The 23,911-nt window shown below is 37.9% G+C and overlaps 3 protein-coding genes and 1 long non-coding RNA gene across 4 annotated transcripts in view; 1 reads left to right on the plus strand and 3 right to left on the minus strand.

Annotated features, from left to right (window-relative positions):
* Positions 1–4,111: 4,111 nt before the first annotated feature.
* On the minus strand, positions 4,112–6,585 carry LOC142342571 (uncharacterized). The gene has a single exon (XM_075393948.1). The coding sequence runs from the start codon at positions 6,498–6,500 to the stop codon at positions 4,113–4,115; it is 2,388 nt and encodes a 795-aa protein (XP_075250063.1). The 5' UTR covers positions 6,501–6,585; the 3' UTR covers position 4,112.
* A 1,045-nt stretch (positions 6,586–7,630) lies between these two features.
* Positions 7,631–8,473, minus strand: LOC142342609 (uncharacterized). Its single transcript, XR_012759177.1, has 2 exons — positions 8,340–8,473; positions 7,631–8,098 (listed from the first exon to the last, which is right to left on the minus strand). It is a non-coding gene; the product is annotated as an uncharacterized LOC142342609 (long non-coding RNA).
* Positions 7,771–19,416, plus strand: LOC142342597 (uncharacterized). The gene is made up of 7 exons (XM_075393987.1): positions 7,771–8,133; positions 8,440–8,574; positions 14,340–14,518; positions 14,900–15,201; positions 15,655–15,949; positions 16,395–16,509; positions 19,147–19,416. Exons 1-7 carry the CDS (start codon positions 7,771–7,773, stop codon positions 19,414–19,416), a joined length of 1,659 nt encoding a protein of 552 aa, XP_075250102.1.
* A 61-nt stretch (positions 19,417–19,477) lies between these two features.
* The window catches only part of LOC142342603 (something about silencing protein 10-like), a 144,676-nt gene continuing 140,242 nt past the window's right edge, over positions 19,478–23,911 (minus strand). Inside the window, exons 2-3 of the mRNA XM_075393998.1 lie at positions 21,230–21,442; positions 19,478–21,032 (exon numbers count right to left, since the gene is read on the minus strand). Of these exons, the coding sequence (XP_075250113.1) occupies positions 19,712–21,032; positions 21,230–21,435 (1,527 nt within the window). The 5' untranslated portion in view covers positions 21,436–21,442 and the 3' untranslated portion in view covers positions 19,478–19,711. The remainder of the gene's footprint in view (positions 21,033–21,229; positions 21,443–23,911) is intronic.

A 23,911-nucleotide genomic window follows, 5' to 3' on the forward strand; every position in this document is an offset into this window, starting at 1 on the left:
CCAAACAAGCCCGGAAAAGCGCGCAGAGTAGCAAATGCTGCGGCCAAGTTTAAAGGCCAATCTTTGAATTCCAATTTGATCACAGGACCAAATTTGCTGGTTAGGAATCGAATCCTCCTGAGGTTTCGTGAAATCCCAGTTGCTATTCTCTCTGATATTGAAGGCATGTTCATGCAGATAGCAATAAGGCATGAGGACCAATCTGTACCACGCTTTCTCTGGCCCAATTAAGAGATTGTTAATTAATACCAGTTTACCAGATTAATTTTAGGAGCAACCTGCCCCCCTTTTGTGCAATTTTCTTGCTGAACCGTTGCGCAGAAGATAATGCAATTGAATTTCCAAAAGCAGTTTCTGCAATCAAAAACCATTTTTATATGGACAACTATATCCAATCTTTGCCGTCTATAGAAGAAGCAATTGAGACCATTAACCAGACTAATAGTAACCTTCATAAAGGTGGCTTTCGCTTGACAAAATTTGTGTCAAACAAACATGAAGCCCTAAGGTTCATTGAGCAAGAAGATCGAGATGAACTGAAAGAGATCAATAGAGTCCTCGGTCAGAAATGGAATACCAGAACTGACTGTTTTCTAGTGAAGACATTAGAACAATTTCCCCGAAATGCAAGTGAGTATACACAAAGGAAAATGTTCAGCTTATCATCAACCATTTTCGATCCCCTAGGAATTTTGTCTCCGCTCACAATTAGAATCAAAATGCTTTTACTACAAGTCTGGAAGCTAGGCAAGAAGTGGGCTGAACCACTTCCCACAGAACTTCAATCCAACCTGCAAAAAGTGCTCGACAGTTACTTTGCAATGCCTGATATCGAAATCCCCAGATGGTTGAACTCTTCAACGAATCAGTAAAATAATCACCAGCTCCATGTCTTTGTTGACGCCTCAACTGTTGCATTGGCAGCAGTTGCTTACATTCGCACCTAAAAACAGGACGAAATCTTTCAAACCTCTTTTCTTGGAAAATGCAAAGTTGCACCAATAAAACAAATTAGTGTGCCAAAATTAGAACTCGAAGCAGCCGTTTTCGGTACACGCCTCCGCACATTGATACAAACCGAAATGACATTAAATTTTGAAAAACTCTACTTGTGGACAGATAGTCGTGTTGTCTTAGATTGGATCAGCTCAACTAAGAAACAAAACGTTTTTGTCTCGAATCGACTCGAAGAAATTAAGGAAACAACTAAAACTGATGAGTGGAATCATGTCCCAACTAATATTAATCCAGCCGACCATGGAACGCGTGCACTTGAGCCATCGGAAATCCCCCGAAATGGGTTAGAGCACCACAATTTTTGCAAGACACTGAAAAATCTTGGAAAGATATGAAAAAGATTTCAACCGTGGGTGCGGTAACCAGAAACACAAAAACACCAATCAAACTTGTTCTAGACCCGAACCGCTTTTCAACTTGGAATAAGCTACTTTTAATCCTCGCAACTGTCTTCAATTTAATTTACAGAGCTAAAGAATCGTTCCAACAAATGTCAATACACTAAAGAGGATGTTTGTTTATCTCAAAATTTTCTGCTTAAGTTGGCTCAAAACAATGCTTTCTCTTCAACAATCAACGCATTAAAAAGAACACAAAAGTTAGACGCCAAGAGCAAATTGAGAAACTTAAATCCAATAATTGACAAAAACGGACTCCTACGATCTAGTGGCCGTCTCCTATTTGCTCCAACAGAATTGGAGAACGAAAAATGTCCAATAATCTTGGACGCAAAGGAAAAGATCGCGAGACTATACCTTGAACATGCGCACAGAATTTGTGCTCATCAAGCAACAGAACCAGTCAAAGCATTCGTACAACAACGCTACTCCGTCATCGGACTTCGAAAAACACTACTTTCAATAAAATACCGATGTTTTTTGTGTAGCCGTTTTCACAATCAGAATATTCAACCAATAATGGCCCCACTTCCTGCATTTCGCTTCCCCACAGAAGAAACCAAATTTCCGTTTGCCAACACAGGACTGGACTTTTTTTGGCCGGTTTTATATTGAAGACAATCAAGGCAAAATCGAGAAACATTATGGACTTATTTTTACATGCCTCGTTACGCGAGCAGTCCATTTAGAAACATGTCCAGATTTAAATAGAAATCTTCCTCAATGCATATCGACGGTTCACCTGCCGAAGATGCCAACCTATTTTATTGTACAGCGATAACGGAAAAACATTTGTCGGCGCCTCCGAAGAGCTGAAGAAGTCGGTTAAGGCTTTAGACAAAGACCTAGCTTTATAAAGCCTAGCTGCAGCCAAAACCACATGGAAATTTAACCCACAGTCCGGCCCTCATTTTGGTGGCGTATGGGAGCGATTGATTCAGAGCGCCAAGAGGACACTCTTTATCGTTCTAGGATCTAAGCGTCTCTCCTTCGACAACTTTGAGACATTAATTGTTGAAGTCGAAGCAATCCTGAATTCCAGACCCTTGACAAACGTTGCTTATCAGCCTTAAAACGAACAACCACTCACTCCTAACCATTTCCTCATTCAACGCCCGTACAGTTCTCTGCCACCCGGAAACTTTGGAGATCAACAGCCAGCTAGTTTCAAGAACTGGAAGCACGTGCAGCAGTTGATGAACCACGTGTGGCGGCGCTTGATTAAGGAATACCTGCCGACATTACTCAAGAGACGTAAATGGACAGACAACAACCAGCCTCCTCTGAAAGTTGGAGATGTTGTGTGGGTACTCAAAGACTTGACGCCGCGAGGAATCTGGCCCCTTGGAAGAGTTGTGGAAACATCACCTGGACTAGACGGTGAAGTACAAGTTGCCAAAGTAAAAACGGCTTACGGCTCGTTCGTGCGTCCGGTCGCCGGCCTCGCACGGGTTTTTTCTCCGTAGTTTTTTAATTCAAATTTTTCGCTCCGGCCTCAGGCAACATGAGCTACATCCACCCCCTTTGATGTTATTACCCTTACAGTATTTACATTTCCAATTATATAGGTTCAGGATATCGGATCAAACGACAATCAAGATGATCTTCAACCCCTGCCTTCCTTCTTGGAGCATGTTCCCAATGACCTTGGAAACTCAAGAAAAGCATGACATTTTGCTGATGATTAAAACTACCGCCAAAAACCTGAGAGTTACTCTTTCCCGAAAACATTTGACAAGAAGTCGCAACCAAATAAGAGCAACCAAATGTCTAGAATATGTTTCATTACACTGGGAAAGCGATTAAAACTGATGATGACTGATCAAAAGGATTCTTTTTGATTTAGGAAATTAGTTGCCTTGTACCTTCAAACAACATCGTAGTCATCTTCTCCAGCCTGCATATTTTAAAGGCAGGCCCAATGAAGCCGCTGAATTCTTGGTAATCTTGAATTGAGATCAATCAGCGTCAACTTTGCATAGTATGTGACTGTCTTCTTTCAAGTTTTCATGGATACAAATGGGGGGGGGGGGGAGGTTGCCAAGACCTACCAAATTTCAAATTTCCCCTTCAGCCCATACAGTTCTTCTTCCTCGGAGAGCTACACAAGTTTAATACCCCCCCCAGCTTTGCCGGTTCATCCCGTTTTTCAGTACGAAACGTCAAACCAGCGAAAGAATACTGCAGAACAAATTATCGAAACGACCAAGCAACTATTTTTCATACAGGACTAAAATAATTTCTTCATATTTTCTTCGCAATTGAATGCATACTCATGGTTCACAAAGACACGTTAGAATACAGTTTCTGGCCTAATAATTTCAGCCAGGAACATTAATGGATGCTGCAGAGAAAAAAATTTTATAAAGCTCAAATGGCTTCAGTTTGCAATCACGAATTTGCAAGATTTATATTTAATTTTCGTTTCGGAATGTCTATTTGTCATCTTATTGATCTATAGTATCCAATTCCGGGGTAGACTGAAAAGTGGGTGTCTAAAATCTCGTTGTCTGTCCCCTTCAATGCAATATATTATACTAAAATTTGTGCCGTAGCTTTTGAGGAATCAATTCTTTCTTTCGTTGCTCGTCAGAACATGCGAATTTTGATACTTGCTCAACTAATTTAAACTTAACTGTTGAAATCTGATAATTGAAACTGAACTCTTATGAACTGTTAAAGTTGCTTTCAAAATATTCACGAGAAGAATTTATTCTGCTCAATGTAATACATACACTGCATCAAAACATTTCGCTCATGACGAATATCAGGAGCCAACAACATTTCTAGCAAAGTTGCCTTTCTAGGCCTCGGTTTGTAAGTTCTCTGCACAGTCTCATTATTGTTCACTTCTTTCACTGGTGATCTTTCATTCCTGTTTCCTGACTCACTCGGCGCAGGAACATTAATAGGATCGACCTTCCCAGTTGGGATTTCCATAGGTGGAGCATCGCTATCCTCTGAATCCGATTCCTCTTTCTTGATCTCAATAAATTTGGGTCGTTTAGGTGCATCACCTGGCCTCGTGAACTTGGAGAGGTACTTTTGTCTGCTGGTCAACCTTGGCGGTCTGGAAAAACCAGAGTTGTTTGTAATCTCATGCTTGACTTGATGCGATTCGCCGTTTTGTTGACTACCATCGTTAGGTCCGTTGTTACGTGCATTGTTCTGGCCTCTGGCTTTGCAATTCGAATACGAAACAGTTTCAATAGTTTCACCTCTAGACTGTTTCGCAAGCTGTTGCTTCATCTTAACCTCAATATTAGCTTTGGTCGGAAAGTGTTTTCTGCGCTGTTCACGCCACTTTCTGATTTCTTCAGGTGTGTCAAGTTTCAAATGGATGCCTCGAGCATGCGTATTTGCAAAGTGGTTCTCAACCGCTTCCTCATTGGCTGAAAAAGAGCAACCAGGATGCGGACATTTGCTGTGCTCAAATTTGTGCTCCTCAAGAGACCTCTTAGTCCAGAACACTTTGTTGCAAGGATCACAGGAGATCAGAGATTCGTATCTATCATCATCATGCACTAGTCCATTACCCACTGCAGTTGATCCTCCGTTGAATCTTCTGGAAGCAAAACTTTCCGTATAGCTATTTGATCCATTATCCCCTTGAAACGAACTTGCTGTCCTTTTAATTGGCTGAAAAGGAGGCTTCGATACCTTCGAAGGCTCATTGCCAGCTAAGACAACGTTGTTTTTTGGTTTAGTAGAGACAGCTAGTGTTTGAGAACGAAACGGTGCAGGTTTCTCAGTAGCGACATTTTGTGATCTGCAAGGAAAGGGAGTAGGTTTCAGAGCATTATCTGAAGATGTCAATGAAGCGTTAGCAGGGCCCACAGCAGAAGTGAAACTTCTGTCGGCAGATTTGTCAATACACTTTGGCAATGTCTCCGGAAATGACATGCCACACATACTGCTACTAGCATTCCTCGTAGATACAGAACTTGCAACAGCTTCATCGCACTTTTTTCGTTGGGCATTAATCATAATACCATGATGGTTTAGGTGTCCACTCTGGTTCATCTCCTGTATTATACAGTTAGAACCAGGCTCTTCCTTGGGCCAAACAGTTATCCCTCCAGCTTTAGTCGATGACGATGAACTTTCACTCATAGGCAAGATAGACGAAACGGGTGTCTGGTTCAAACTCTTGGCGAACTGGGCTAATACTTCTGACGATTTCTGAAGATGCTTTACAGCTGCATTTGTAGTCCAATGTTCTTTTTCGACCGTCGCCTTTTGCGAAGACCTTGGTGCACTTCCCCCAACTACTTTGCTTTCAAAAGCCATAGGCGAAATGTAAGGAGCATGTGCCCGTGAGTTCCTCGATTCCCGGACACTACTATTTCCGGGATACTTCCTACGAGGAGAGATCCAACTATCGCTACTTTCTTCACGCGATTCAGTTTGAAGTCCAGAAGATGATTGATTGTCGTTCAAATTTGAACTATCGCTTCTTACAGCAACCTCAGTGTCGGGTTTTGGAATCATGTTTGGCATCGGTGGCAAAAGAGAAAGAGGAAATCCCGGAGGAGGGAGCGGAGGCGGAAGAAAAGGTGGTGGAAAAGGAGGCGGCACTGACACTTCTTTGGCCGGTTGTTTTGCAGGACTGGGCAGCGCCGTAGTTGGCTGCTGAACAGTTGGACTGCGTTGCCCCATCAGTTGAGTACTCGTAGTTCCCGATACCTTGTTGAGGTTGAAAAAGTTATTCTCTGATGACGGTCTGTGATCTCTTGATACCTGCTGTCGGAAAACTTCAGATTGTTGAGCAACAAAACTGCCGTTAAAACCTGAACTGAAACTATGGGTTGCAGCAGTAGATCCTGGCTCATTCCACCGATTGTCATTTGGAAGTGTCTGTCCCAAACTGACAGAGGTTCCAGACATAGCACTTTGCACAGGTTGCTGGCTGTGATTGGGCAAATGAAGCTTGGCCCTGACAGACGGGTCCTGTAGCATCTGAGACAGAAGGTGGACACTCTCTGGGTTGTGCATCAACTCGTTGAAGGGAGAGACATTGGATCCAGGGGTACTGGCCGGTTGGCCAGAGTTGCTGATAGAATTGGATAGATTGTTGAAGTTCATCTTAAAAGCCGAGTGGCAACATCCACATCAATCAAACACGACAAAAACAAATAAACCTGAAAAATACACTCAGATGAAACAACAAAGTTTAAGTAAAACTGGGACATGTATGCAGATAGAACTTAATAGTGTTTGATATACGTTTTGCAATGTTAACCTGTTCGAGTGACATTCTATAACTAATAATTTCAACCCCTTACAACCTTGCTGGGAGCGATAAGTTTAGCTCCCAAGATCTTGCAATAAACTTTTGGGTCAGAAAAATCCTTTTGGTTAGCAAGATAGCCGTTTAAAAAATGGTTAGTGTCTGCTAAGCTGTAAGAGTCACTAGTAGAACAAAACACATTTGTAACACTTTTTTTTGGTCTCATCAAGAAAGTTGTTCGCGTGAGAACGGAAGAAGTTAAACAATGTATAGTCTTTCATTTCCGCAATTTGATTATTTAAACTCTCACGATATCTACACATATCTATGCGTTATCTATAGTTTGCGTGATAACTATGTGTTACCTCGATAAAAAATATGTCCTGTCCCATGCTATCGACCCAACCCTCTTGTTACATTGGCCGCCTTAGGAACTTTGTGAGATTTATTTGATTATTGAATTAATAAAGGATTACATTGGTTTAGTATAAATTAATCAAATAAATCTCACAAAGTTCCTAAGGCGGCCATGTTGATGACACCTCTCTTCTATAATCCTCCCTCCCCAAACATAACTGAGAATTGTTTCAACGTAAGAAATATAGCAAACCAACGCCATATATCCACAACGCACTGCTGAACACAAAAAGCATCAACAAATGGGCGAAGAGAGGAGCAAAAAAAACAGAAATTAGTGGCGCCAATCATTGCATTTAAAAACAATCAACATCGATTATGTTAACGCTTCACTGATTGTCATTGTGCTGTACCTATCGGACCTGAAACTGTTGGACGCACTCGCAGACAAAACACACATAGTACGTATCCAAAAAAATTGGCTGTACAGCTATCTAAAATCAAAATATACAAAATTATTGCTAGCAGCACTGATCAAATACGTTTACTATATAGAGAAAATAAATGCACGTACTCAGCAAGCTAACGCGTTTGCTTTTTTGGCTACAACAACTCGCAAAAACCAATCTAATTTCAAATTTTCTCAATTAAATTTATTCAAATATCTACTACTACTGTTATCATCAATTGATAATTTGCAATGAACAACTTAAACAGCTGAATACAAATTAATGTAAAGTAAATAGTAACAAGATTGAAGTGTCCAAAATGACTGTTCCGGAGCTTTCCTTAACCGTCAACTCTCTTTTACCTGGATCGAAACCAGATTATTATTACTCCCAACGCAACCAGTCACAACAAGGTCGCCCCAAAACCGGATGGAACTACAAGAAGACTTCAAGTCGTATTTCAAGTCCGGCACCAAAATTGAAACCATCTCAGCCTCCAGATGAAATTGGGAGTTTCAGTCCAAGAGAATCGAATATTTCGATGGCCTTAGAACAAGTCATGAAGATCAATGTGAAGAACAGTTCTGGGAATAAACATATTGAGCTATCAGACGAAGCTAACAAGCTGGTCACAACGCCCCGCGATCCTGTTCAACCATTCAGCAAACAATTAGTTTTTAATGTAAGAACAGAAGATATGTCTTGATCCTCAACCATTTTCTGCCACAGCCTCATTTGGTGTGTCTAGCTTTTCTCTCGAGAACAAAAATTTTGTTTTCATTTGAATGTGTGATCAAAACAATAACGCGTTGTTCAGAATTACAAATAAAGAATGGGACTAGCAATTAAAAATTTTAAACCAATATGAGAGTGGAAAAAATTGCTTACGTTAGTCCGTCCTTCCACCTGGATGGGAACAGTAATTGTTTTGTTTCTCATATAGAGAAATATATTGCATTACAGTTTCTTTCAAAGTCTTTTTGTACAGCTAAGAACGCGAGACAACCTGCGTGGCTCTGAACTGGCAATAGCCCAAGAGTATAGCCAGCCCAAGCGGATGGCTACTCCTCCGTTGCAGAAACTGCAACCATTCTCAGAATATCCAGCCTCACAACCAGCTCAGGTTCGACTCATTAAAATACTGTCAACCATTATGTCATATCTATAAACATGTTAATTATGTTGAGATTCGCACACATTTTTCATTGCATCAGAAAATCATGTTTCTCCTATGTCATCTGTCAACTGATCTCAGATATCAAAAAGTTCTTAACCTATTTTTTAACTTCAGACACAGAAATGACCATATTGCACATTAAATACCACGCAAATGTAAGCCACGAGGGAGCCAAACATATCTGAGGACAAAGTAATATCGGAATGTTCGATCTCAAACCAGAGCCTTTTATGGTCGCAATATTGCTTTAACGAACATAGCCGGCAGATTGCCGGAAAATAGCCGCGGTAGGCGCTTGTGGCCTTCCACGGAATTGAACCAACTAAAGAATAAAGATATACAGATTGACCACCAATGCTTTAATAGACCACTAGATTATAGGGTTAGATTCGGACTGTCATTTTCATGAGCTACATACGTTCTATACGGAAAAAGACCCAACAGAATTTAAATTTAGTATTCTAGATAAAAAACTCAAGACTCTATACTCAAGAATTAGGGCATTTACGTTCGGCACTACTTGGATGCACACTATTGATCTTTAACCAGTATATGTTGAAAAAATTTAAAGTTCATTAAGTGAATTCAGAAGTCAATTTTTAGTGAGGTCACCCAATTGATCTAAAAGCAGAAAAATGACGTCACGTACACAAATGTTAACAGCACAGCAGTAGAAGTCACTAAAATTTAATTCCAAGGCGTCAGGTCGTAAGAGTCATCGATGCAGACAACGAATAAAAACATAGCAGGACAAGTCCTGAATACAATCCAAAGAATTCAATGAACAACAAAGAAGTACTCTACATGACCAGCATATCAAGTGAACAATGCCAGCCAAAACACAATTAAAATCATCTCAAAAAGTTGAGAAACTGAAATAATCAAACAAACTAAACAAAAAAAATACGCATTAACTCTTGAAGCTTTTATCCCGAAGGCAAAATTTGATCACTTTAAATACACCTATTTCAAAATTATGTTTGAAACCAATTTTTATCTCTTAAATAGGTCCAGTTTTACATCTGCAAGACCTGAAAAAAGTTCTTTGATCCTCGAAGATCGATTAACTCAGAAAATGACAGAAAAATTCAACAAAAAATTGAAATCAATGGCAAATTTCAATAAAATGTTTCTAAAATTGTTAAGTTGTATCAAAATCTTCACAAACATTTCTGTGAATCTAGAGGACATCCAGTAGTCAATATCCAAGCCTTAAAAATTTCATTTGCTGAAAGATCGATAAACTAGTCTAAAGACGAAAATTTTCAGAAACTTCAAATTCTATCAAAAAATTAAACTTCGTTCTCTTAAAATTAGGAATACAAAACATTGCCCCTAGAAACTATGCCACAACATGCTATCACACCTTGGAGGAGGTGGCCAGGCTACTGAGGCGGAAGCAAACAGAATAAAAACAATTGTTTTCAAAAAAACTTGAAAAAGCGAATTTTATCAACAAATTTCTAAAATTCGAAAGTTAAATTGTTGGAATTAATTCCATTGACAATAAAATACATGCAAAAAATTTTTATGAGATCGTGGAATAGTTCTTCTGGCCCTTGAGGTTGGACAAAAAAAATCAAAAATTGCCAAAAAATTTTAGGAAAACTTGAAATTGCAAAAATTAGTATCATTTTGCGTGTTTGTGTTTGTAGTACCAAAACATATAGCTCATGAAAAGGTCATAACAAGTAATTTTGTCTCACAAAACACCTTCATCATTTTTTCAAAAGTTCAACCTAAGACGAATCAAACAAAAAAACTCAAAAATTACAAAAAAAACCGAAAAACTGCACCATTTTGAGCACAAAAACTCCTAAAAATTACCTTTTTAACCTTAAATTAAGGCCAGCACAGAAACCGCGCCACTCTAAGCACTTGAGGGAATAATAAAGTCCACTTTTCCAAAGATCAAAGTAATTGCAGAATGTGTGAAAACATCTTAAAGAACATAGCCGAAAGAGCTCCTGAAGCGACTCGAAGTTGAAATCCACCTAAACGCCATCCTACTACTCATCAGACAAAATAATGATCGTCACTAAATCCTCCACTAAATTATGATCTTGAAACAAATCTATAAAACAAAAAAGTAAAAACAAGACAATCCAATCTGTTAAATAATGATAAAAAATCTGATCAAATTTCGTCACGAATTTAGATTCCGAAATAACTATCTCTGCCCACATTAATTCATCAAAACAACTAGTACTTTCTAAAACCACTTATGAATTTTTTGTTAAAAATCAAATTCTTAAAGCCAAATCATTAAAAAATAAGCTTTAACAACTTGGACTAAAAAGGTGGATAATGTTAATAATTTTTTTTAATATTACAAAAGAGCATTAATCCAAAGAAAAGTTCCTTTCAGCCAGTAGGGTATCCAGATGTTCGCAAAACAATAGACAAGTCAAAATAGGCTAAGAAACTTGTCTAAAAAACAGAAAAAAAGACGAAAAACCTTCACGAAAATTAAGAAGAATAGTTTCAATTTTCGCCATTTTTTGTCATATTTCTCTACATAAAAATGATTTATATCCGCAAAACTGAAAGCACTTGTTCTCAAAAAAATGCTCAAGTAAAAAGGGCTGATCAATATTAGCCTAAAAAATCAGCAAATTACATGAAAAACCTCCGAATTAGCATAAAATTCATATGAATTTCCAGAAACCTTCAAAACACTACCAAAACCAGCCAAAACAAAATTATAACCAAACCTCTTTAACCAAAATCTGCTTTAAAATGCTGCACGTGAAAAAAATTTTGCTCGCTTACAGAATTTTTTTTTACACCTCAAATTAAAAAGGATTTTTACAATTTTTTTACACCTCAATTTCTCGATCTCTAGAAAGCAGCGATATGAACAAAAACTACTCTCTTTTCGCCCCACTCTTCATTTAGTTCACCAACAAAATCAATCCAAATTTTACGTGTTTCACTTCTTGCTTGAAAATTCACTCCAATAAAATTTATTAAAAAAGGACGTCTCCAATACTCGACTTCGATTCGTAAAAAAGGACTTCTCCGATACTCCTCTTCGAGTCGTAAAAAAAGACAACGCCCCAATACAATTCAAATTCTTTGAATTGTAAAAAAACCACGGTGTGCCCAATAATAGCCGCTATCGCTTCGCGGCTATTAAAAACATTCTTTGCACTATATATAACAAGTTGGACGCAGTAGATCATATAAAAAGACATTATTCCCGATCGGAAGCATTGAAGGGTTGCAATTGGGACTCCAAAATGTCTGTCAAAATCTAACCGAGTAAAAGGCAAAGAATCTTCACCCGTTGACAAACTTCACCAGGCAGCACCTGATGAAATCAAATTACAGAGCTAATAATGTCAGTAATAGGAGCAAGCTCCCCATATACCATGCTCCGTCTGCACTTTAGAGTCAGAGCAAAATTAGAGTCAATCTAAAACACCGGATGGGTAGCACTTGCGAAACGGGATTACTTAACGTTTTTTGGTACCATGTTGACATTTTCCGCAAAATGAACAAACGAAAAGACACAGTACCCACATATGCCATAAAATACATAAAATGTTGTGCAAAATAATTCCACATGCTCGCCGTCTAACGTCCCTAAAATTAAAAAAACAACAAGTTCAAAACAGACTGCTTTTCGAAAGGCATTCGTTCAGTAGTAATAAGGCGCCATATTTGCACTTATCGCAGCCGTTATTTAATTCCTACAATCTGTCGATTACCAATTTGACCATGAGCGCGGTAAATGGTTTTAGTGAGGCATATGACAACAAATTGACCCTCAGTTGTAACTGCACAGCTGCTGGGACATTTTAGTGCCCAGACTTTTGAAAATGTCCAATAGAACACTATAAAAAAGAAGACCATCATTCTGTAGATCTTAGAGGATACATTTGATTTTTATAAAGAAATTTAGAATTTTATCGCAGATTGAATAAAAGGAGTTGTTTAAAAATTGGAAGGAAAACCGGGAAAAGAAAAAAATGGGGGAGGGGGGTTGAATAATTGTAATGTAGTTGTGATAAAATTAAAACTTGATAATAGAACATCACATTCAATAATACCAAAGTGTTTAAAAATAGAAAGTAAATTGTTCTACATGAAGTTTTAAAAAAATCAGGTAATGAAAGAAAAATGACACTTATTTTCCACTTAACACGGGTTAATTCTCTTCCTCCTTAAATTTTAAATAGATTTTTGCTAGCTCAACAGCTTTCCGATCAGACAGAAGTGTTGAAAAATGTGGAATTAAAAAGTTGTAGAAAAAAATCATTCAATCTTTTTTCTTTGAATTCTAAAACTCTTCTTTAAAAAACAGCACCTTATACTTAACTTCTGTAAATTTATTTAACCGAAACTAATCCAAATGAAAAATGTGATACTACAGATGTACAAGAAAACTTGGTAAATGGTTTTGCTAGCGAATCCAACGAAAAAATTTTTTTTTAATTTAAATACAAAATTCATCTTTCTACTCGCATCTTGATCAATCAAGGCTGTGTGCAAACCAGGGTTTCTATATTGAAGACCATTTGATTCAACGGAGGCGATATAAGAACATTTTTTCATTTTAGCAAGCAGCACGAAGATCAGAGGATTTTTTATAGGTATAATTTAGTTTTGCCAATTCACGTGGGCACTTAAATTGATTTCATTGAAAACTCACAGAAATGGAGTAATAATGGATACTTGAGAACAGAAGAGAAAGAAAAATTTGTGTTTCTACAGGAATCATTTCATCGATGTTTTCACTTGGAATAATAGAAACAGGCGACTTTTGCAGAAAATTAGTTTTTGCAAAATACTATCCAAAACAATGTCCGCCTTGGTATTTAGGGGCTTTATTTGATTTATACTTGAATTAGTCACGTATAGGAACTTTGTAACAACAGAGAAAACGGAATTAGTGAAACAAAAGACGAACAAAAGTTATCTTTCACAACACCAACGTTCTCATCAACTGATGCTTGGTTCACTAATAAACATATATCTTCAATTTTTCCAAACGAAAACATCATACGCCGGCATCCACCAGCTGATTGGTCTACCTAAACGGCAGTTTGCTGTTCGCATAACCAACCCAATACGGCAAAAAATAGGTTCTCAATCAAATCAACTATTCAAAATTAAATTTTGCTATTTTATTTTTCATATGCTGTTCATAAGAGCATTTAACTGCATCAGTACACCAAACATATATGACTGCGCCTTTTCGACGTACCATCGCGCTAGTGAGTTGAAACTAGTGCGCCAGGCGGAGTGGAAACATTAATAAAGAGCGTCTAAAACAGTACTCTATCTATCTCAATATGCATAACTTAACTTATTGCAAGCGTTAATGTAGCTCTCATACAAACAAAACCATTCATTTGTTTAAAAAATTACGTCCATTAATGGTTTTATCCATAACTCTTATCAATTATTGGGCAATTGAAGCAATAACGAATACTGCATCAAAGTTGACATGACAGGCAATACTGCATTGCCGACGTGATCTTTGGTATTAATGAAAAGAAATACTGCTATGTTTATGGGTGCAAATACCGAACACATCTCAAAACTAATTGATGTTATTGAAAATACTGGGAACCTTCCAATATTAATAAGGATTCCAATAGATCAATTTGTGGAATCATATTCCAAAACTTTAAGACTGAGTTTTCGGATGAAGAGGAGCCAATTGTATCATAACGACAGTAATAAGAGCTATTCTTCAACAGGTAGCGTCACAACTGCGCATCCAGCACAAGATGCCAGAGTGGGGCAAGAATTCAACAGGGAGGGACATGGCAGGTACTCAGAACCATTACATGCTCTACTTGAGATCTCTGAGACACCAACAAGACCACGACAAACAGACACACACTAGGAGGGTCGACAGCAGTATACAACGCATACAGTTAGTACCTTCATATCGTTTGCTTTTTTTCATTTTTGATAATAGCCAGTTTATTTTCAACGTGCGAAACGACGGATACATGGGTTCACAATTCTTATGAACTCTAATCTTCATTCGCTTACTTGTGCCAAAACCTCAAAAATTTATCAGTTTTACTTAAATTTCTTTAATGAAAGCGTAAGACTTGTGTCTAATTCGGAGCTAGAGGCATTAGAGGGTACATTTGTCAATTTTTTTTACTTTACTTAGACCACCATAGTGCCCCGCCTCCAGATTTTGTGCACCATGTACCTTTCCACAATTTTAATGCCCACTCAAATTTGCACTCGTTATTCAAAGGAAACATTATTCAAAGTCAAATCAGATATTCTGTTTAAACAGGCAAAGCAAACATTCGGCAAGAGTTGGACACTCAACAGCCAGGTCTCTCTCCAGTGGTCAGAAAAGACCACCCCAAATGTGCACTCTGAATGAGACATGGGATATGAAACACACTCGGAAGCCAACACCCACAGCCTCTAGGGGACCCATGGACATATCTGATAGAAAGAGTGAGTTCCAAAGGGAACTGCTGTACACAAAACAGAGGAAACAGCAGATGAGTATACGGACATCAGAGACGCCGAGGGAAGACGAGGGCATTCTGGATTGGCTCCTTCGATCTGTCACGGCAGTACCACTGGGTATAAAAAATATTGTAGTAGTAATAGTAGTAAAAGACTTGAATTTACCTTTGAAGAATTTTTCACAGTACTAAAATTATCTTTACAGAAGGAAAAAGCAGTAAAAAACATGATTTAATTTACAAAAATTAAGCTTAATGCATAACTACTTTGCACAGTGGCTCGAAAATCTAAGATTTTGTTGAGGAAGAAATCTCCAGTTCTTAGTCAAGCCTCACGGACAGAGCCACGACAGAAACTTTACGAAATTATGTCTGTTCGAAAATTCATTTGTATAAGGATCATATGATTCTTGTCAGAGTACGACTATGAATGTGCAATATAATGGTTGATCTAAAAGAGATTAACCAACAAGCTCAATCATTTCTCATGCGCAAGTCTTTCTTTCTTTAAAGACGTAAATTCTAACGTGGCAAGAAAATCAGATTTGAACGAGCAGACTGCTTATTTTAGATTCGAAGTACGCTCCTAGGACCACAACCAGACTATTCCAACTGTCAGTGCATGCACTTGAGAAACAACTCACTTCCGCTTCCCAACATGAAACCAAACTAAGATCCAAATCAGCAATGGCCAAAATGCCAACAGAACATCAATTGTCCAGGAGTGCGGGTGGTTTGTACATAGACCCTCAAATGAGAGCTAAGACTGCCGAAGTGAGGAATCGGGTATCTTTTGCTGTTCCACCCAAGAGCGCCGCAAGTTCCAGGGTCAAAAGCAGAAACACAAAAAGTGCTGCAGCAGGAAGGTAATTGACTAAAATCGAAAGTTTCGCAGACCGAACAAACGGTTCAATTGTATCAACTTCGCAAAAATTTTATGTCGCTTCTATTATTATATATTGTAGGACTGTATTTCGGATTATATCTCGACATTAAGGTACATTCGTCAATGTTATAGAGCCCCCCCCCCCCCCCCCCCCCGAAAAAAATGTCTGCATCGCATACCTTTAACACAATTTGTTCACCCATTCAAATTTTCCCGTGGTTATTCAAAGAAATAGTTTTTACAAAACACATTTTGGTTAAACATTTAGGTTAAACTATATTTAAACATTTAGGTTAAACTATAATAAATTTATTTATATTGAAACACCAACTTACTTTTTTTTAAAAAAAACAGCAACGCTGCCGTAAAAAGGACCAAGAGAACTGACCAAAATCGTCTGAAAATTATCAATCAAAATTGCACAGGCTGCCTGTGAACAGTGAGGAGACAACAGAAGAGAGAGTGGAGAGTGCTCGGAGACTATGGAGTGCACACCACCAGCAGATATACGACAGAAAGGGAGACCACTCTGTAGCACAGGTACATTATTACAACTCTCTTCTTTTGAATGTATTTTCCACTGAAGATAAAATAACTAATCCTGCCACAGCTTCTTAAAAGCCACTTAGAGTAGAGAGTACAACCGCCATATTACCCGGAAAAATTGAGATGCAGCAATTTGTGAGTTCGTGTTTTCAAAAGTAAAATAATTTTTTCAACGATTCGTCTTAACCCGTATACCAACATATAGGAGTGCCAATATAGATACTGAATTACTGAATTTTAGAAAATATTTTGAAAACAATTAATATCAGAACTATTTCGCAGACACTGTATATGGCTAACAGAACAGCAGCATCATAATACAGATGCAAACGATGATATCCGAAAAAAATGTTTCATTATTATTAGCTGATCTCTCAAATTAGAAGAAATTGCATCAGGAAAAAGCTGTGTTCAAAAAACGTCTCCAAAAACCAATAATCAAAATGGCAGATCATCTTTTGTCCTCTCATTGATTAAGCCAACGTCTTAATGCGAATGAGAAATAACAATACTAATAGAAATAACAGCATGAAAACATGCGATCTTCCAGTTGAGAATTTGCATAAAAGAATTAACGAAAGCTGATGTGAAGGGAGCGTGAGCAAAACAGTCGTAACAAAAATTTTGATGAAAAAAGGACCATTGCCAGAAAATAGCGTCGATAGCTTTGTAGATATGAATTTTCGGGAATATCATAAAACAGATTAATTTTGATCAAGAATCATTATAACCTATAGCTGATTCTATTAGCTGCTCTCAAACAATCTTCAATTAGAAGGGCACACACAGTGAATCTCATCTCCTTTAATAAGTAGAGAAAAATCCATTTGAAAGTGAGGAAACTCATTTTTGAGAGTGAACTGAGTCGCAGGTGAAAAAATTCAATGAATCCAATGAAAAAAAGTCGCTCCGTCTCTTTTTTGTCAAACTATATGATTGGTTTAAATTCTATTCACTGAAGATGCGACTCAGTTTTTATTACCCGTCAGATTAGTTGTACATCTCTTCTTTCAATGAAATTAGTAAGAACTAATTTTAACACTGCTCAGCCAAGGCATCTAAAACCTCAACCCTTAAGAGTTACAAATGCTAATTGATTTACAAAAAAGTGAGGTAAAAACTATTGCCATTAGCTTTTCCAGGATGGTCAAACGGTTGCAAGAAATTCTCACGAAAATATAGCAAAATAACTCATAGGCTGTCGCAAACTCAAAACCTCTCTGCAATGATTAAAAAACTAAATAAACAACAATTATGTAACAATTCAAATAATGAAAATTAAAATTCAGACAAATTTTTCTTCGAACACTGATTGACAGGTTTTCCTCTTGATAAAAAAATACGTCTTCAAAGAATTTCACAATTTAAGAATTTAACAATTTAAGAATTCAACAACAGAGCAGGTCTTCAAGAAACCAACACATGCGACATTTTCTACTGACTTCCAGGGCGTATCTTTTATCAATTGCATTAATTTATTATCAATATTTGCAGGAGGTTTCTTACAACAGATAAAAACTGTGTTATCATTGCTACATCGCACACCAAAACGCCGTGTTGCCCAGGCTTTTTGTGACTTTTCCAACAGAAAAAAATTCGCACAAATATAATTATAGAAGACTAGAGTCTGATTCGTGATCAAAATGAGTCCCGACAAATGAGTGAAAAAGATTTTCTGTCACTTCTTTAGCAAAAACTGACTGCAAGTTGAAAATTTTTGTAGCTGTACAGTTAATCAAAACCCCATACTCTAAACCTGGTTGAACATGAGTCTTCTCGGTAAAAAAAAGTTATAATTTTTCAGAAAGTAGCAAAAAAGCATGAACTAGGTTGTGTTAACTAGTATGAACTAGTCAATTTATTAAGCTTATTTACACTTGCCTTACTCTGAAAGCTTTCCTTGCTCTCAATTCAAAATGCGTAAATTTGATTTTTTTCAAATCTAACAGAGCCCTTTAATCAGCGTAGAGCGTCACGGAGATTCGCAGAGGGAGGTCAGAGAGTAGTTTCGGTGAGATCGTTGAAGCTGAAGGTTTACAGCTGTTCAATAAAATTGCATTTACCAATACCTAAGCATAATCCGTCTAAAGTCAGACAAATTGCTCTCAAACGACAGGCGGGGCTATTTAATTTAGAGGGCGAGGTAGCCTAAATTATTTTTTATGACCAAGGAGGGGTTCGAACCCCCATCCTCTGCCGTAAGAGACTGAAGCTTTAACCACTGAGTTATTACTCCCTTTCCTTTTCTTATCTTAAAATTAATTTTGTTTTAAAGACAGACTTTATCTCTGAGGACCAAGCTAGGTCACGCCAAAATTAAGCATTCAAACGAAAAAATTCCCACTCGAGAAGTGAAATTGAAAACAAAACGGCAGAGCAAAAATTTTGCAAAAAATTAGAGACTTTTACAATAATTGCCTCAAATTTCGTTCGAGAGCAATTGATAATTCTAATACATCTTCCTGTCAGCCGTTAAACATTATTCAGCTGATAATAACCAGGCTTGCCGTGAAAGTTCTGCACAGTTGTGCGTACTAAACTTTATATTACCGCAAAATTTTTGAAGACGATTGAAATCGAGATGTTACAGAGCAAAGCGGTGAAGTTATTTTTCATGTATATTCTTCATAGGTCACTGATCTTGAACTCGACTTTGGAAAGGAAGTCGTGGATCAGTACTTGCCCACAGACTACAATACGCATGTGAAGGGCAGCACTCAAGATATGCTGGAACACGAAGTCGCCATTAACCTCGATGACGACCTTGAGGACACTATGGCTGGAGTTACAATAAACGAAGACGCTGAAAACTCAATGACAGTATCTAATAACTGTTACAATGACCTCACAACAGATCAGGATGATAAGCCCGCAAATCTATCTTCTATCACCGTTTCTTAAAATGTTCGACTCTCTTGATCGCAATCGAATACATCTTCTTTCGCTCTTTTATAGATAAGTATCTCTGCTCAAAATTTTATTTTTGTCGCCTGTAAATATCAAAATTTAAGTTAATCAATCAAAGAAGTCATTTTCAACAGATAGACAACAAGATAGCAATTCGAGCTCTCAGATCCGTTCAAGATCCACTTCTGCTCCTCCAATGACCCAACATGACTCAGGACAGACAAACCTCATATTCAAGCGGCGCTCCAATCCACGTCATAACCTGGTTCTTGTAACAGACTGAAAACTTTTATGTTAATTTTGTTCCTCGCTTAGCGTTCACATTAATACCAGTAGTTTCACCACCGTAGTTTACAGATGCATCTCGCATGGGTCTAACTTGTCCTCGTCTCTTCAAATGGGCAACCAATGACTTCTTTCTGTTCTTGGTTCGCGGATTCTTGTCTTTCCTCGCCATTAAGTTTTTGACCTCCACGACTGACTTATTAATTCGGATCGGTTTCGAAACTTTTCGTTTGGACACACCGTCTTTCTCGACAAGAAGCTTAGTTTCCTCGTTCCTTTTACGCTCAATTGCTTTATCTCGTTCTTTTTCCTGCGCTTTTCGACGTGCTTCAATCTCATTTTTGGCTACTGTTTTCTTGCTTTCCTGGTACATCTTTAGCTTCTCATACAAATCAAACGCATCTTCTTCGTAATTTTCAACCTGTTCATTATTTCTCACTTGATTAACAGACGCATTCTTGGATATGTTTAAGTTTCCTTTCTCTAGCTTCTTTAACTTACTTATGTAGCGTCTAAAATCGAGTAATTTTTCCATTACAGGGTGATTTTCTGTTGACTCTTTGTTCATTTTGAGCATGAAGTAAACAGACAAGCACATTAAATAATGTGTGTAAACTGTAAACTTCAGTTGAGCAATTTTTTGTTTTTCTGTCAGATTATCTGGCTTAGATGGGTTAATTTTGCCAATTTTCGGTTTGACCTCGGAGAGCAATTCTTCATTAATCAAATTATATTCGTCAATCATGTGTTCTAACTCAGGATGTCTTAACTTCAAATTTGATATTTTCTCTTCTTTTGTGACGAGTGAAGGCTGGACTTTAACTGATGCATAGCCGTCAAATAAAACTTCTTTGGAACCATCGTTTTGGCCGACAAACAGATCCAGTTGAAAATCGTCTTCTCCCAGCTGATTGACCAAGTCACGTTTGTGCATCATAGCAGCTTCCTCTTCCTCGTCCTCCAAAGCATCCGCTTCCTCTCTCGTTTTCTTCTTCTGGCGCTGGTAATCGGATCCGTAAAATGCGGTCGACTTGTTTCCCCAAGACTTAGATGCTCGCAGAGTCTGAGGACCGTCTTCATCATCAGAGAACCTGCGCTGGTCCTCAAGATCTGAGGCCATACTGTCGAAGTCCTCATCATCCGCAGATCCCAAGTCTCTTCTTTCGTCTTTGAGCACCTCGGACTCATCATGATCGCCGGCTTCACTATAATCGGAGTAATCCTCGTCCCCTTCTTGATCATCAATAATGTCTTCGTCATCATCACCTTCATCAAATTCGTCATCTGAGTCGATTCCATCAAGTCCATAGACTTCTTCTTCGTCACTGTAACAAAAAAATAAGTCTGTAACCTGTGAATCGATGTCTAACCTTTAAGTCTTATAAGCTTTATTTTGATTGCACGACTAACATAATTGTTCCGCCTCATCTAAATTTCTCTCGAAATATGTTGAATTCTATTTTTAAAAGCTAACTATAAAACTTCCTTGGTCAAAACCAGCTAACCATTGATTCAATGTTACCTTTCAAAATCTTCCTCATGGCCTCTTCTGCCTTCGAAGAAGATTTGGTCTTTGTCCAGATCGAAGTTGTCGACCTCATCCTCGGCGACGCCATCGAATTCATCTCGCAATTTTGGATCATCTTTTACTAATAAACCCTGCTCACGCTTTTGTTTTAAAATTCGGTTCCTCTTTCTGTTTTCGCTACGTACTTTGCGCTTGCCCATTATACCTGAAAATTTAAAGTACTTATGAAGGTTTTAAATAAATATCGGAAGTTATTAATAGATTTTTAGGCGCTTCACGAGCTCCCACGTACACAAAACAAAAACCGACTAACGTTGGACAAATTGCGCTCTCCTGCAAATTATTTCAGGGGCTGTAGCCCAGATAAGTTTTTCTTTATGGGATGTATTTCTTCAAAAAAAAAAACAGACTAATGTCGGGTTCGAACCCCGACCTCCTGAGTCCGATTTTATCACCTCGACAGAAGGATGAAACACTAGGGCCTCGTCACTCTAACAAGCGGTTTTGTTGGAACAACAAACTTTTTTTCGGGGTGCAAGCAATTGAAATCACCCAACAATCAACATAGCTGGCAGATTGCCAGAAAATAGCCGCAATAGCTTCGTAGATCTGCAGTCTCAAAAAAGCAGTAAAAAAGACAGACCATGTCTTTTCACTGAAGGGTGATATGTTATGTTTTGATTAAAAATCTGTACAAGTTGTTGCCGCCTCTATTAGCTGCTCTCAAATAACCTTCATTTAGAGTGACACACACCCATTTGACCTAAAATCTTTTTTGAATTAAAGTAAATAAAAGTCAATTTCAAAGTGAGGAAGTTATTTTTGTAAGTGAAGTAAGTCAAGTGTGACCAAAAATACAAGCACGCAAATGAACAAAAAAACTCGCTCCACTAAGAGCGAAAAATGACATCACGCACGCACTGCAGTTGAAATTGCATGAACGAACGAACAAAAAGCAGATTTGAAGTGGTTGTGACGTCATATGGTCGTAACAAAAATCGCGACGAAATAAAAGAAAAAACAAAGAGAAGGCCATTAATAGCCCCAGCTATCGCTGTGCGGTTATTAAAAAAGAAATGCCTGAAAAAGTCATTTGAGAAGTCAAAGATTATTCTAGAAGAAAAGCGCAAAACAGTTAAGCAAAAAATTTGCATAAAAACAAAAAGACACACAAGTTTGCAATAATTGCTTCTCATTCGAGAATAATTAAAAATTTCACTCGCAAACGAACATTGATCTCAGACAAAACCCACGCCCAGTATCTAGACAAAAACAAATTCCCGAGAAGAGCTATTTTCATTAGGTAACGAAAAGACAAAACCCAGAAAAAACAATTATATATTCCAGTTGACAATGAAAACGTAAATCAAGCTAAGCTTCATATTAAAGCTTGTAATTAAAGTAAACTGAAAAACTGTTTTATTAACTCTCAAACATGTAGTAGACAGTCGGAAAATTGGCACGAGAGAAAAGAGGCTAGGGCTTAGGGATGCTAGCATTAGGGAAGCGACCGGAATGTATATGAGAGAGGTGGCAAGCATTGGGGGGGGGGGGGGGGGGGGTCACGCAATGGGGGGCAGGGTTACGAAGGCTATATGAGCGGGGGTTAAAATCGACAGATGCAGAATGGGGGTGACTGAGGGGGTCGAACTATTAAGATTAAGACACCCACTTCACGCCATGAAATTATCTCCTCCAAACACTTTTGGCGAATCGCATTCTTAGAGCACAATAAGGGCTTAGGGCTGTAAGAGAACTCAATGCCCACTGAGCGCTATCCATTTATCCCGTTTTTGAGGACGAAGTCACATGGGTCAGACAAAAAGTAGGTCATGCGAAAAATCGCAAAAAGCCCAAAAGGACTCAAATAATTGCTACTAACTTCGTTTGAGAGCAATTAATCATCTAGCACAACGTTAACGGATAGAAAGTGGTTGGTGGGCATGGTCATTGTTAAAAATCAATTACTAATCTTAATTTTTACTATCATTTTAACCACCAATCGTTGTTGCTAATCAAACCAATAGTCAAAACCAAATTGTAGGAAGCAAAATTTAAAAGCTTCGTGCGAAATTGCTAAATTTTAATTTACTCCGTAGAACTCACCGTCAGGTCCACAAATTACCCGGGTAGTGTAGCCTACAAATATCAAAATAACTTTTCAATTCAAAACCAGCATTGCTTACTGATTTCATTCTACCACAAAAATATAGGAAACCTTTCATTGCCGAAGCATTGTTTCAATTTGAACAAAATTAACAAGCTTTTACTTATAACAATTATTTTTCATTTCTCGCCACCAATATTTTCCGATTAAGACGCCTGAGTTAACTGTCACACACAAATGATACCAAACAGAACCTTAAAGTGCTGTTCTTGACAAAAACTACGGAGCAATGTTCAAGAACTATTTTCGAGGAAAAATGCCGATTGAATTTGTGAATTTCCTCAGAGCGCAGGGTCTTGAACATAAGAACTGAGCAGGGAGATTGATTCAAGACTTGGGACAGAAAAAAATCAATTTAGGAAGAGTTTGGGAGAAAGAACGCATTGATTCAAAATTTTTTCAAAAGCTTTGAGCAACGAGACACAATTTTCTTTTATAGAAACTGGTTTTTCATACGAAACTACAGAAATAAACTGTTAACAATTCTTTACTGACAAAAACAATTTATG

Source organism: Convolutriloba macropyga, chromosome 1 (assembly GCF_964194025.1).
Source record: "Convolutriloba macropyga chromosome 1, txConMacr16.3, whole genome shotgun sequence".
Classification (NCBI taxonomy): Eukaryota; Metazoa; Xenacoelomorpha; order Acoela; family Convolutidae; genus Convolutriloba; species Convolutriloba macropyga.